Source organism: Sceloporus occidentalis, unplaced genomic scaffold, assembly GCF_023333645.1.
Source record: "Sceloporus occidentalis isolate IW3139 unplaced genomic scaffold, rSceOcc1.0.p SCAF_74, whole genome shotgun sequence".
Taxonomy (NCBI): domain Eukaryota; kingdom Metazoa; phylum Chordata; class Lepidosauria; order Squamata; family Phrynosomatidae; genus Sceloporus; species Sceloporus occidentalis.
Genome location: NW_028317054.1, coordinates 1,922,371 through 1,935,206, shown reverse-complemented (window position 1 = coordinate 1,935,206; position 12,836 = coordinate 1,922,371). Strand labels below are relative to the sequence as shown.

The following is a 12,836-nucleotide window of genomic DNA, read 5'->3' as shown; positions in this document are numbered from 1 at the left end:
CATTGGAATTGTGCACTTTTTTGAGCATCATTGTTTTGCACAGACCCTTATTAACAAAAAGCATATTTTATTTAAAAAGGCATTTAAAAAGAAATATTTTATTGATATACTATAGCTTGATAACACAGGTTTATCATCCATTTTTCTAATAAAGCCTCAAATATTAATGCATGTCCTGTCCATCTGCATAAATCAGTATTAACATTTATGTAATTTGGTACAACAATGCTAAAAACCTACACTATATAACAAGTGCTATAATATGCCACATCAGTGTGGTTACTAAACATAAATAGAAGTATACGCACTTTGCTGCTTATTTGATTTTAAATTTGACTGCACAGTTCTTAATGATTACAAAATACATCTACAACATCCATGCCACTAGTACCATATGCTTTATTTGTATGCATACCTATTTCCTTGATTAATTTTGAATAAATCTAATTTATTGAATGGTGTTGGCTAGACACTTACCTTCTGGAATAACTCCGGCAGCTGCAAGCCCCAGCAGCACAGGCAGTAGGAGAAGTCTCATGTCTTCTGCCCTCTGCTCTCCTTAGAGTGTTTCAAGGTAGTTCTTCAGTATTGGAAAGCAAAATAGAAAAGTGATGTACACATACTGTTTTCTCGGCTATATATATACATCTGAAGCTGTTGAGTCAGAATGGCTTCCATCTAAAACCCTTTGATTAAGGAATTATGGTGTATAAGGAAACCTGTAATTAGTGACATTATCAAATGAAGAGAAAAACATCACTTCTTTTTAAAGTAGCCAGTTACTTAGGACAGTCAACATTATTAAAATTAGCTTTTTTCTCCACCTTTTCTTTTGTCGTGTGAGAAAATTTTGTTAAAAAATGTTTATAAAAAAGCAAAACATCACCATATACACTAACTCAGAATCTCATCTGCAAAAAAAATAGGTTTATATGTTGTATTTGTAATAATAATTATATTTGTGACTACTAATAGCTATGCAGCTAATATTAAAAAAAAGAATATATATATTATATATATACGTTAACATGACTTTAAACTGTATGTAACATTGCATTGGGCAGAATGGATCTCCTTGGGCAACCTCAAGCAATGAGATTGTATATATATATATATATATATATATATATATATATATATATAGGTATATAATTATTTAGAAGGAGACACAGAGCTGTGTTGATATCCATAAGCCATCAGATGCCACCACCTTGTGAGCTAAGTCTTGCATGTGAATACAAAATGGAAGCCAAGAGAACTTAAATGAGCCAATGAAATTGCGACAATCATGTCATGTGGATAATATAGATTGAACCTGATAGTTGAAGTACATACTTAATCTTTAGCATATATTGTATATTTCTAGCAATTCGACACTTTAGTTGGAGAAGGTGGAGGCCAAATGAGCGGTGGACAGAAACAAAGGATTGCCATTGCCCGGGCTCTGGTCAGAAATCCCAGAATCCTCCTGTTGGACATGGCAACATCTGCCCTGGATAATGAGAGTGAAGCAATTGTGCAAGAAGCACTTGATAAAGTGAGTAACCACTAAATGTTACATAAATGAGTATAATTGAGGAGGCATCAAATCTTTTCTCTGTAAGTTTTACCTTTTCTTGAAATATATACTAATTATTCAATTCTAGCAAACTTTCACAATTGTATTTAGCTTGATGGCCCAAGTCCGAGTTACATCACATTACAATGAATCTGAGAAAAATAGGGCAGATGTAACAAATATTACAGATTTCTCTGGGTCCAGTATAGGAAGTATAGGAAGGAAGGAAATGGTACATTAAATGGAAATGGTACATTAAAATAAATGAGTGGTTCATGAAGTTAAATAATGTGTCATTTTGTGTTTAGGTTCGCTTTGGACGCACAACTATCTCCATTGCACATCGATTGTCAACAATAAAAAATGCCGATGTGATCATTGGATTCGAGCATGGAAGAGCAGTGGAAAGGGGAACCCACGATGAGCTACTAGAGAGAAAAGGAGTTTATTTCACACTTGTTACTTTGCAGAGTCAAGGAGATAAGGCGCTTAATGACATGCAAAAGCAAAGTAAGTCATTTTTGTTAACCTTTAACAGTTTAGCGCACACTTCTTCTGCAATTGGGTTATATCTGCCATTAGAATCTTTGTTACTGTATATTTATATTTTGTAAATTGGGTGCATTAAATATAAATGGTTTATTTAAATTTACATATTTTCTGCAGAAAAAAAAACTGAGCGTATCTGCTGTAAGAGGGAGCGAATCTGACCCGTATCATTTCTAGTTAATTTAATTTAGATTTATTGAAAGATTTGACTTGGCATTATGTAGGGCCATTCCAGCATTTCTCAATATGGATAGGTATGTTGAATTAGGGATAAAACCCAATTAAATAGAGAATATTAAAGCACATTGAATATTTCTGATTAAATATCATTTTTATGTACAATCAAAGTTGGTGATAGAAACCTGATTTTTATATATATATTTTCCCCAGAGAAAGAAACAAAAGAGTTCCAGGAACCTACGCTTGAAGCAGTGCAGCTGTTTAACAGAGGAAGCTATCAGTCGAGTTTGCGGTAAGGGTGATAAGACGTCTGTTGATTTGTTAACGTTCCGTTTCCTTGAATTATAACAAATAATTTTTTTTTAGTAAAATCATATCATTAACACAAAAGAACATCCACTATGACTGAGCTATTTCAGTGTACAGTGTACTTATGGTCCTCTGACTGAGCACTTTCTTTGGAAGTGATACCTTATACCATTGTATGGCTGTGAAGGAAAAAGGAGGATTGTTCTAGGTTTATATATGTTGAAAGGTCATATACAAAGAAAGACAGAATTACATGACATGGAATAGTACCTAATTAAATATATGTTAGTAGGAAGAGAATAAGGCACCATTCAACCCCAACGTAGAATATTATTTGTATACCCTTTACACGTTCATTAAAGATCACATTTAAACAATGTAAATGTTAGAGAAAGTGTTTTCGAGAAGACTAATATTTAGATAATGTATACATAGACTAATCCTTTCTACGTATATGAAGGCACTGCTACCAACAAAAGCCAATTTATTATAAGTCAGGCCTATAGTACACCGTGAAGCCTACCAACGCAGTACAATAGTGAATTCTATCAATTACACAAAATGACATACAAAATGTTACGGCATTTAGTGCCATCCTATGTACATGTAACACACATTACATAAACCAATTGGGCAGACTGGACAGGCAAAATGGTTGTTATCTGCCATCAATTTTATTTCTCAGGTTAAAATGAACGCCGCCAGCATTTGAACAACTGCCTTTTCGTCAGGAGTACTAGTTTGTTATTTGGGTTTGTTCACTAAGAAATTGAGGGGTCAGTCAAGTAATGCCTTAATGACAGCTCGGCTCGTAATGGTTACCAGAAAGGTCTAGAGTTTTTTTTATATATATATATATATATTTTCTTTCTTTTTTACATTTTTAAAGTTATGTTATTTTGCAACCCTACTGAGGATTTAAGGTTAAAATGTGTGAGTTGTAAGTAAGTGTTAATGTGTTGAAGTGCAAATGTGATTTGGCAAATACAAGTTGGACTTGATTTCAAATATTGCGAGATTACTACCACAAACGCGCATTCTTGCTTCTAAATCACATGCACTTTTAGTAGACTTTTCTGTGATTACATAAGATTTTCCAATGACTAAGCTTTTCATAAAAAGACCCGGATCCTCCTCCACCTCTAATATACCGGAACTTTCTTCTATATTAGATAAGGTTCATGTGTTAGCATCTGGCATGCTTTGGTTTTAGGGCTTCTATTCGACAACGCTCAAGATCTCAACTGTCCAACATCGTTCCTGATGCTTCTTTGCTGATGATGGGGGATACATCATCTCAGTATGAGGAGACAAGACAAGCTAAAACAGTAAGATTATAATTGGCTTCAATAAAATAAAACGTAAAAGCTTTCATCAATTGCAACTATTTTCTGGCCACAGCAAGGCTTTGAAGGTGATGCAATGGGCCGTATTTATAATGAGAATAGACTTTTATCCGCTAGAACATGCTGCTGGATTCCCTAGTTATTGCTCCAGAACTGCTCGTTATAAATAATGCCCTCTGTGCTACCAGTTTTGTGCAGACTTCGATTGCTATAGACTCAATCCCATTAACCATTAAAAAACAACTATTTCCCTTAGCTGGGCAATAGACTTGCTGTGTTCATGGAATTGCCTTAAACACAAATACCTGTAGACCACTGGGGTCCAACCAAGTCATAAACGTGTCATGATAATACATAACATATGCATTTAATTAACAGCCTTCTTTATTATTCTAGGACATCACGCCAGATGATGATGAAAATGTAGAGCCTGCACCGGTGGCCAGGATTTTAAAATACAATGCTCCAGAATGGCCGTATATGTTATTTGGTTCATTTGGTGCCGCAGTGAATGGGGCTGTTAGTCCTCTCTATGCCTTACTGTTCAGTCAAATTCTTGCGGTAAGATTGTTCAGCACTTTAAAAAAAATGCAAATTGCTTTTAATATTTTAAAGTACAGGACAAAGATTTCATCATATTAGTTTGTATTGCTGATATATATATATATATATATATATATATATATATATATAGTTTTACTGAGATTTATATAAATAGGACATCTGTATGCGTACGACAACAATTACACTGCATACTTTACCAGAGTAATTCAGCTCCTGTGGTCTAAGACAATCTCATCCCTGATTGACATCAGAAGGACTTGGATTATTTTGCTTCCTTACTATTTTTGGGCAGCCACTCCATTTCCAACAACCATAGTTTGGCTACACTATAAGATCCACAAATGATGTGATAAACACACCTAGGAACTTGTTTGACCCAAAGTGTCAGAGGAAATTTCTTCTTTCCTTTGGACTTTTTTCTTTCTTTCATGTTCCTCTTTATTAAGAGTACAGAATGTTTGGTGGATATGAGTCTATCTAATAATACATTGATAAAAAGCAAGGCAAAGCAGAAAATGTCTTATAAATGAAATTTATGCTATTTAAAATTAAAAGGAATGGGTGGGGTGCCAAATAATACTTTCTTGACACTCCATTATGAGGGTACATGATGTACGAACACTCCTTTCCCCAAGTGGGGGTCTATGTGTTAGTTTAAGCCACTTCATTATCCACTAACAATTTTGTTTGCATTTCAGACATTTTCTTTACCCGATGAACAAGAACAAAGGAATCAAATTAACGGAATCTGTGTGCTTTTTGTTGCTATTGGACTCATATCTTTTCTGACTCAGTTTTTACAGGTATCTATATCTGTTTGCCTTTATTAAAATTGATTTGATTCAGAACACATAATGTAAACCTTTTGCATCCTGTTTCAGGGTTACACATTTGCAAAATCTGGAGAGCTGCTGACAAGGAGGCTACGTAAAATCGGATTTCAGTCTATGTTGGGCCAAGAGGTTGGATGGTTTGACGATCCCAGAAACAGCCCTGGAGCATTGACTACACGGCTTGCAACCGACGCATCTCAAGTTCAAGGGGTAAAAAAGACAATAAGCATATTAGTGCATAATATATTCCAAGAAATTGTAGTTACAAGGTGTAGATTTGAACAAAAAAGCAGCTCATGAAAGTGTTCTTGACCAAGGAGTGTCTGGTTTGGAATATTTTTTGCTTTTTGAATTATTCTAAATCAATTGACCACAATAATGTGTTTAGAAAGTAAACTATGAAAATAAAATACATGATTCTTCTTCTGAAACTATGATTTAATTACATTGTTGATAGGTCCCAAAGATACGTAAACAGTCCTAATAAATCCCTGCGCCTTATCCAGGGCTCATCAACCACTCCAAGACAAAGATGGTCCATCTCTGACCACTTGGGAGCTATTAAGATATATGCAAATGTATTAAATAGTCAGCACCATATTAAACCAAATACTGTGTACCAATGGACCATTAAAAATCGTTAGACGAAAAAAGGTAAAATAAACTGTTAAAAAGCCACAGAAAATGTAAATAACAAAGCAAACAACATTAATAGACCAGAATTTTTTAATGCACAAACTGAAGGTCGCCGGTGGAGTTACATAACAATGACCGCCTAATAAGAGAATACATTTACTCGTAGAGTTTGTCTGAGCTTTAAAGTAAAAGGTCAAGCATTTCATTTTATGAGCGCACATGGTGTAAGTTTATCTCATAATGATATGTTGTATTAAAAATCTACTTATCAAGCGTCTCCTACTAGAAACCTAAAAGTGAAAGGTCAATAAATATACTTGAAAATAATTTGTCTAAATTATGCATTAAAAAGTTATAGCACTTGATTGCATTGCTTAAAAAAGTTTTCCATTTTATGAATTGATACAACTAAGTAAATGAAAGTTCCCAACCCAGTTAAATGATTTCATACTGATGCTTTGAGTCGATAATAATGCTGCTAGTAAGGCAGATGTCATATTCTGTAAATGTACTGTACTATGTAAACAAGTATAATTAAGTGTTGCAATTTATTCTCTAAGGCTAGGTTTCCACTTGGGTTTTTTTTTGCAAAAAAGCCCATAATAACGCCAATTCAGCCACATGGCGTTTTTTTTAGTGAAAAAACACTGCAGCCAGATGTTAGCTGTTCTTCAATGGGAAATCGCACAATGCCATATCACTTGGCGTTTTTCTGTTTGGCGTTTTTTCAGTCCTCTTTCGCGTTTTTCTGCTTTTTTGGGCTCTGTGGCAGTTTTTCAAAATCGCAGCATGTTGACACTCTGGCGTTTTTTGCAAGGAAATCTTGGCGTTTTTCTCCAAAAGAAGTCTATGGGAGAGAAAAAACGGCATGAAAAAGCCATGTGGGTTTTGCCTTGGCGTTTTTTATGGCGTTTTTTTCCACAGTTACAATGCAGAGGATGGACCCAGTATCTGTGTGTCCTACGAGAAATAGGCTGGAAACAAACAGTTTCACACAAAACAAAGTTCATATTGAATTTTACACCATTTGGAACAAACATGCCATTACAAACAAACATACCCAACTGGATCCTGCGTGCCAAAAGCAACAGCAAAAAATTTGCACCATCATTTGGGGCCAATCTTCCTAGAGGAGCAGACATTCGGATAAAGCATGCCTTACAAACCACAGAAAAGTGACAAAAGGGTCCGCCGGGGCATGTTAAGGTAGAACTCTACCAAGGAAATGACATCAGGAGGGGGCAGATACTTGCCATTTATCCTAATCCCTTTTAGCTGGGTGAAACTTCTAACTTGTAAAGGCTGGAAAAACTGCCTAAGGTCAAAAAAGCAATTTCCACAGAAAGGCTAAACGCCAGAAAAAACTCTTGGCGTTTTTCCTGGTGTTTTTCTTCAAGAAAATAATGCAGGACAAAAACCCAAGTGGAAACCTAGCCTAACTGTTGTGAAAAAAAATGATCTTTGAGAAATAAAGGGGAGACACTAGGGGAAATGTATATCCCAGGACTACATGGATATTGATGCTACTTTGTGGGGTCCTTTGTAAATAGGTAGGCCCCTAAAAGAAGAATCTGTTCACTTTATATTAAGCATCACATAGTAATCAATTTATCATAAAAGTATATATTGGAATCGGTCTTTCCTACCCCAAGGATTATGCAAAAGGCAGATCTTAGGAGGCAGATGTTGTCAAGGGTGATAAAATACAGAATGGAGTAGGCTGAACTTGGTAAGCAGTGGGCAGGACTCAGCACCACTCTAACCCCAGCCAGAGCTCAAAAGGACAGCCCCTGAGGTCCAGCAATCAGGTGCCATAAGCAGACCAAGGGAAATCCAGTTTTAATAAAATGCCACACACAAAACTAGTCAAAAAATGGTGTATGTATATATATATATATATATATATATATATATATGAACTAGTTAGATACATGCCAATTAACCAATTCATATTAATTAATTGATTTAAACAATTACAAGCAATTATATTAATCCAAAATGTGATGATTACTCCAGATGTAGCAATAAGTAAATATTAATGAATTCAATGTTAATCTCATATTTCCAGGCAACTGGATCCCAGATTGGCATGATTGTGAACTCCTTCACCAACATAGGAGTTGCCATAATCATCGCTTTCTACTACAGTTGGAAACTGAGTCTTGTAATCACATGTTTCCTTCCATTTTTGGCTTTATCTGGGGCCCTTCAAGCTAGAATGCTCACTGGATTTGCAAATCAAGATAAACATGCAATGGAATCAGCTGGAAAGGTAAATACATTTACTTATCTTCCTTTTTATAAGATACATAAAAAAACTGGTTAGTGAAGTAAAGAGATATAACAAAAATATCAATTAATTTACAAAACTGGCTCATTCTGTGTTCTAGATTTCGAGCGAAGCTCTAGGTAACATCAGAACTATTGCTGGAATAGCAAAGGAAAATAAATTTGTGGAAATGTATGAGGAACAACTGGAATTACCGTACCGATCAGCAATAAAAAAAGCCAACGTTTATGGATTGTGTTTTGGGTTTGCTCAGTGTGTGGTTTTCATTGCAAACTCTGTGTCTTACCGATATGGAGGGTACTTAGTAGATAAAGAAGGTCTGCATTACAGCTTTGTGTTCAGGTAATACAAAGGTTACTCTTAAATTGTATAAACACTTATTGTAAAGAAACTGATATTTTAGAACAGAACACATAAACATGTATCTAATGGGAGCAACCAATACCTTTTAGCAATTTGATATTATATTATTGTTTATAATATTGAATGGATATATTTGTCTACTTTGATATTATCACACTCATTAAGCATGATACTAAGGACATCGAATATGTCAGGGTCAGGGTGGGAGAGCAGAACAGGGAAGATGGGGTAGCCTCTACTGTAGAAAAGATTGGGTGGGAAGCAGGGATTTCTGGCAGGATGATGTGGAGGAAGAATATCATGGAGGGTGGCAAGTCATGGATATACAAGGACTGGAGCTGGTACTAGCTTTATCAGTTATTATTACAACCACCAGGTACACACATGCGCCAACTACACAAAAATGCACTTTAGACATTTTCCATATACACACATTATGCAAATCAGATTTTTGATGACATCACATGATGATGTGATGAGTGTTTAAATATATATATATATATATATATATATATATATACATAACACCCCACAATGTTTTTTTTATCTCTCTTCAGAGTGATATCATCCATTGTGACTAGCGGAACTGCTCTGGGAAGAGCATCGTCTTATACCCCAGATTATGCCAAAGCTAAGATATCTGCTGCACGTTTCTTTAAACTGGTGGATCGTGTTCCAAAAATTACTTTGTATACAGATGAGGGGGAGAAGTGGGTAAGTGGTTTTCAAAGATGATGCAATATCCTCCCCAATAACCCAACATGGAGGCCTCATATCTAAGACAGCAAGCAAAACCTCCTCAGTGTCATCATATCTAAGCCACCAGAACAACTCCGTACTCCTTGCCAAAGGTTACAATACACAGCACAATCAACCCTTACTGTAGGCAAATCCCTCCAAGTGACATCATGCGTATCTCCTTGTATTCATAGATCATTCTCTACTAAGTATTTAAAGGACTCGAACAAATACTAGTCAATGATAAATATTTTATTATATTCCTAGAATGGTTTTAAAGGGAGTATTGAATTCATCAACTGCAAGTTTACATATCCCACCCGTCCTGATATTCAAGTACTGAACGGTCTCAACGTGTCTGTAAAGCCAGGACAGACTCTTGCATTTGTAGGAAGCAGTGGATGTGGAAAAAGTACAAGTGTACAACTGCTGGAAAGATTTTATGATCCAGACCATGGCAGGGTGGTAAGTGTTTACTAAATATAATGTTACATATTTCTAAAAATCTAATAAAATCACCAGAAGAAAAAAAAGTTGAACGCAAACACAATGCTTTGTATAGCAAATGATAAAGTATTTCCTTCTGTATTGCAACAATTGTGCGCAGAAAATCCTGAATAAACAATGACCCAAAATTAAATCATTAAACTTTATTATTTATTTCCCAGTGAAAAAAAAATCCAACACAGAAATTGCGTTATTTCCAAACACAAAGTTAATTATATGAGCTAAAGAATGATTTTGGCATCAAACTTCTAGGACCGCTAGACTTACCGTATCTGCAGTGTACATCCCATAGCTAACATTAAATACACTAAACGGGAAAGCAATAATAATGAAAAATAAACGTACACTGTGTATGCGTTATTGGGCTTTTCTTATGAAAACATAAACAATATGCTGTAGGATAATTATTGCCTTTCCTTTAATGATTATTTTTTTCTCCAGATACCAGATTATTGTATTATTTTAAAAAGGTTTTTTTGTTTCACAGCTAATTGATGGACATAGCTCCAAGAACATCAATGTTGCGTTCCTACGGTCTAAAATTGGAATTGTGTCTCAGGAGCCTGTACTGTTTGACTGCACTATAGCTGAGAACATCAGATATGGTGATAATTCCAAGGATCTCACCATGGACCAAGTGATTGAGGCAGCAAAGAAAGCTCAGCTTCACGACTTTGTCATGGAACTTCCTGATGTAAGTATACATCTAAACATAAATGTAAAGCCTTCAAGACATTTATATGTCATGCTTATGATGAAGCTGCTGAGGGCCTGGCTCCCTAACACATCAATTCTTGGTGATTACTGTCCATGTGAATTCAGGCCTGGTGGCCATGGAGGACGAGTACAGCCCATGTGTCCCTCTCACTGTCTTACCCACAACCTTTTGTCCTTTTTCCTTACCTGATGTACCTATCTCATTTGTTATCTGGATGCGTATGATGGTATCACATTGTTCTACAGTCCTGACCCCCACAATAATGAGTAAAACAGAAGGAACTGTATTAATTACATTAATATAAAAAACTAGATTCTTAGATTTGTTACATAATCAGCACCAGCCACCGTTATCAGATGTTAATCTGTAGCCTGAGGCTGCATTAATCCAATATGGTGGTTGGGTGGTGTTATTAGACACTGGCCCACTGGGCATTTTCTTGATGTACCCAATGGCTAGTCTGGGTCTATCCTCATTGGTTGCCTTTGGATCAAGCAGCTTACTGTTTAAATTAATGCATTATATTGTGTAATAAATTACTTCCATATAACTGTTATTTCACTAAATTATGTGATAATCTATGGTTTTTAGCTACAGTGGTAGGAAAATTATTCTAGAGAATATAAAATGAAACAAAATGTATCTTATTGCAATTTTAAATTAAATTATTAAAATTCAATTAATGTCTTGTACCATCTATTTTTATGACAGTGTACTGCTTCAGGAGTCTTTGCTGTTGCATTTTATGATCCTAAAATTTCTAATTGGTAATAAATAATTCATAAAGGTAGAAATATGTTAGATATATAAAACAGTGAGAAAAAACAACAAGGCTGATGTGTATTTAACTCGTAAGTGTGAGAATACATTAATGTGCTCTTATTTAAACATATAGAAATATAATACCAATGTGGGGGCGCATGGATCTCAGCTGTCTCGTGGTCAGAAACAGCGAATCGCAATTGCCAGAGCTATTATCAGAGACCCTAAGATCCTGTTACTGGATGAAGCAACATCTGCTTTGGACACAGAGAGTGAAAAGGTAAGAAAATAGTGAAAGTAGGTAAGGCTAGCAACACTAACATTATTAAATCTATAGCAGGGTTAATATGTTTAACTGTGTCTTTCTTTGGGAGTTTATTGCACTTTCTATTTGCATTTTCACATTTTCTTGTCAAAGGGTTTCTTAAAACAAGTTTGCCAACCCTGGCAGGTTTCCAAAGTGGGAAAGGCTGGGTTTAGCTGATTAATCTCAATTAACTAGCAGTCTTTGCCTTTGTCCACAAAATACCAGCAATGTGTAGAATACATTGTACCTGAAGGGTGTGCTATAGAAATCTCCACGTTTGGATGACGTGGATCTGTGATTTTGAAAGTGAAGAATAAGACATGGCTTATGCAGTGACAAGAGGGTCTCTTACCTCTGCCATTCTTTGGTCAAGGGCCGGCCCTGCTCACCAGAAATTCACATTATGTCGATTAAGCCCCTCAGTAAAAGGAAAATATTCAGCACATTCCACAGCGTTATTCAGAACTTTTTTTTCCAAAGTCATGATCATGCTTTGGTTTTTAAGTAAATAACACTCTTCTCTAAACCCGCTGGGGTTTCCTCATACCAGCATGCGTTGTGCAAACATGTAGCTCTCCTGTACATAAGACCAACAAGGGCCATGAAGATTTTGGGACTGAAAGCAAATAGAAAAATGGCAGGCTGGATGGGGAGAATGGTTTTACTCTTTAAATATATGGTTTTATTATTACAGTGGAATGAGAATGAAATGTTGAAAACCAAAACAAATTGTTAAGGTAGGTTCAACTGATTGTATTATTTCTTTTGCAGACAGTTCAAGCTGCCCTCGATAAAGCCAGAGAAGGTCGTACTTGCATTGTGATTGCTCATCGTCTGTCTACAATTCAGAACTCTGACATCATTGCAGTCATGTCTCAAGGAATTGTTATTGAAAAGGGAGCCCATGATGAGCTCATGGAGAAGAAGGGAGCTTATTATAAACTTGTAACAACAGGAGCACCTATTAGTTAATCTCTGACACAGGGTTAAGTGGTAAAAGGAATAGAACAAACAGAAGGGTTTATTCTAATGGGAAAAGATCATGTAAAGTATACTGTAAAAGCGAACATTTCACAGCATTGATGATCTTGGTGTTGTAGTTCTGTTGTTCCTTTTGACATAGTTTTTTTGACTATACCCGTTACAAGGCCAAGAACTCTCTTCTGTATAGACCAT

General features: G+C 35.6%; 1 protein-coding gene across 1 annotated transcript in view; it reads left to right on the top strand.

Annotated features, from left to right (window-relative positions):
- The window catches only part of LOC149285928 (bile salt export pump-like), a 29,687-nt gene extending 17,055 nt beyond the window's left edge, over window positions 1–12,632 (top strand). The window contains exons 14-27 of the mRNA XM_089494654.1: window positions 1,367–1,537; window positions 1,867–2,068; window positions 2,504–2,579; window positions 3,810–3,924; window positions 4,339–4,503; window positions 5,205–5,309; window positions 5,388–5,549; window positions 8,044–8,247; window positions 8,366–8,607; window positions 9,186–9,342; window positions 9,634–9,831; window positions 10,361–10,567; window positions 11,487–11,633; window positions 12,432–12,632. Coding sequence (XP_089350780.1) covers window positions 1,367–1,537; window positions 1,867–2,068; window positions 2,504–2,579; window positions 3,810–3,924; window positions 4,339–4,503; window positions 5,205–5,309; window positions 5,388–5,549; window positions 8,044–8,247; window positions 8,366–8,607; window positions 9,186–9,342; window positions 9,634–9,831; window positions 10,361–10,567; window positions 11,487–11,633; window positions 12,432–12,632 — 2,352 coding nt within the window. The remainder of the gene's footprint in view (window positions 1–1,366; window positions 1,538–1,866; window positions 2,069–2,503; window positions 2,580–3,809; window positions 3,925–4,338; window positions 4,504–5,204; window positions 5,310–5,387; window positions 5,550–8,043; window positions 8,248–8,365; window positions 8,608–9,185; window positions 9,343–9,633; window positions 9,832–10,360; window positions 10,568–11,486; window positions 11,634–12,431) is intronic.
- The last annotated feature ends 204 nt before the right edge of the window (window positions 12,633–12,836 follow it).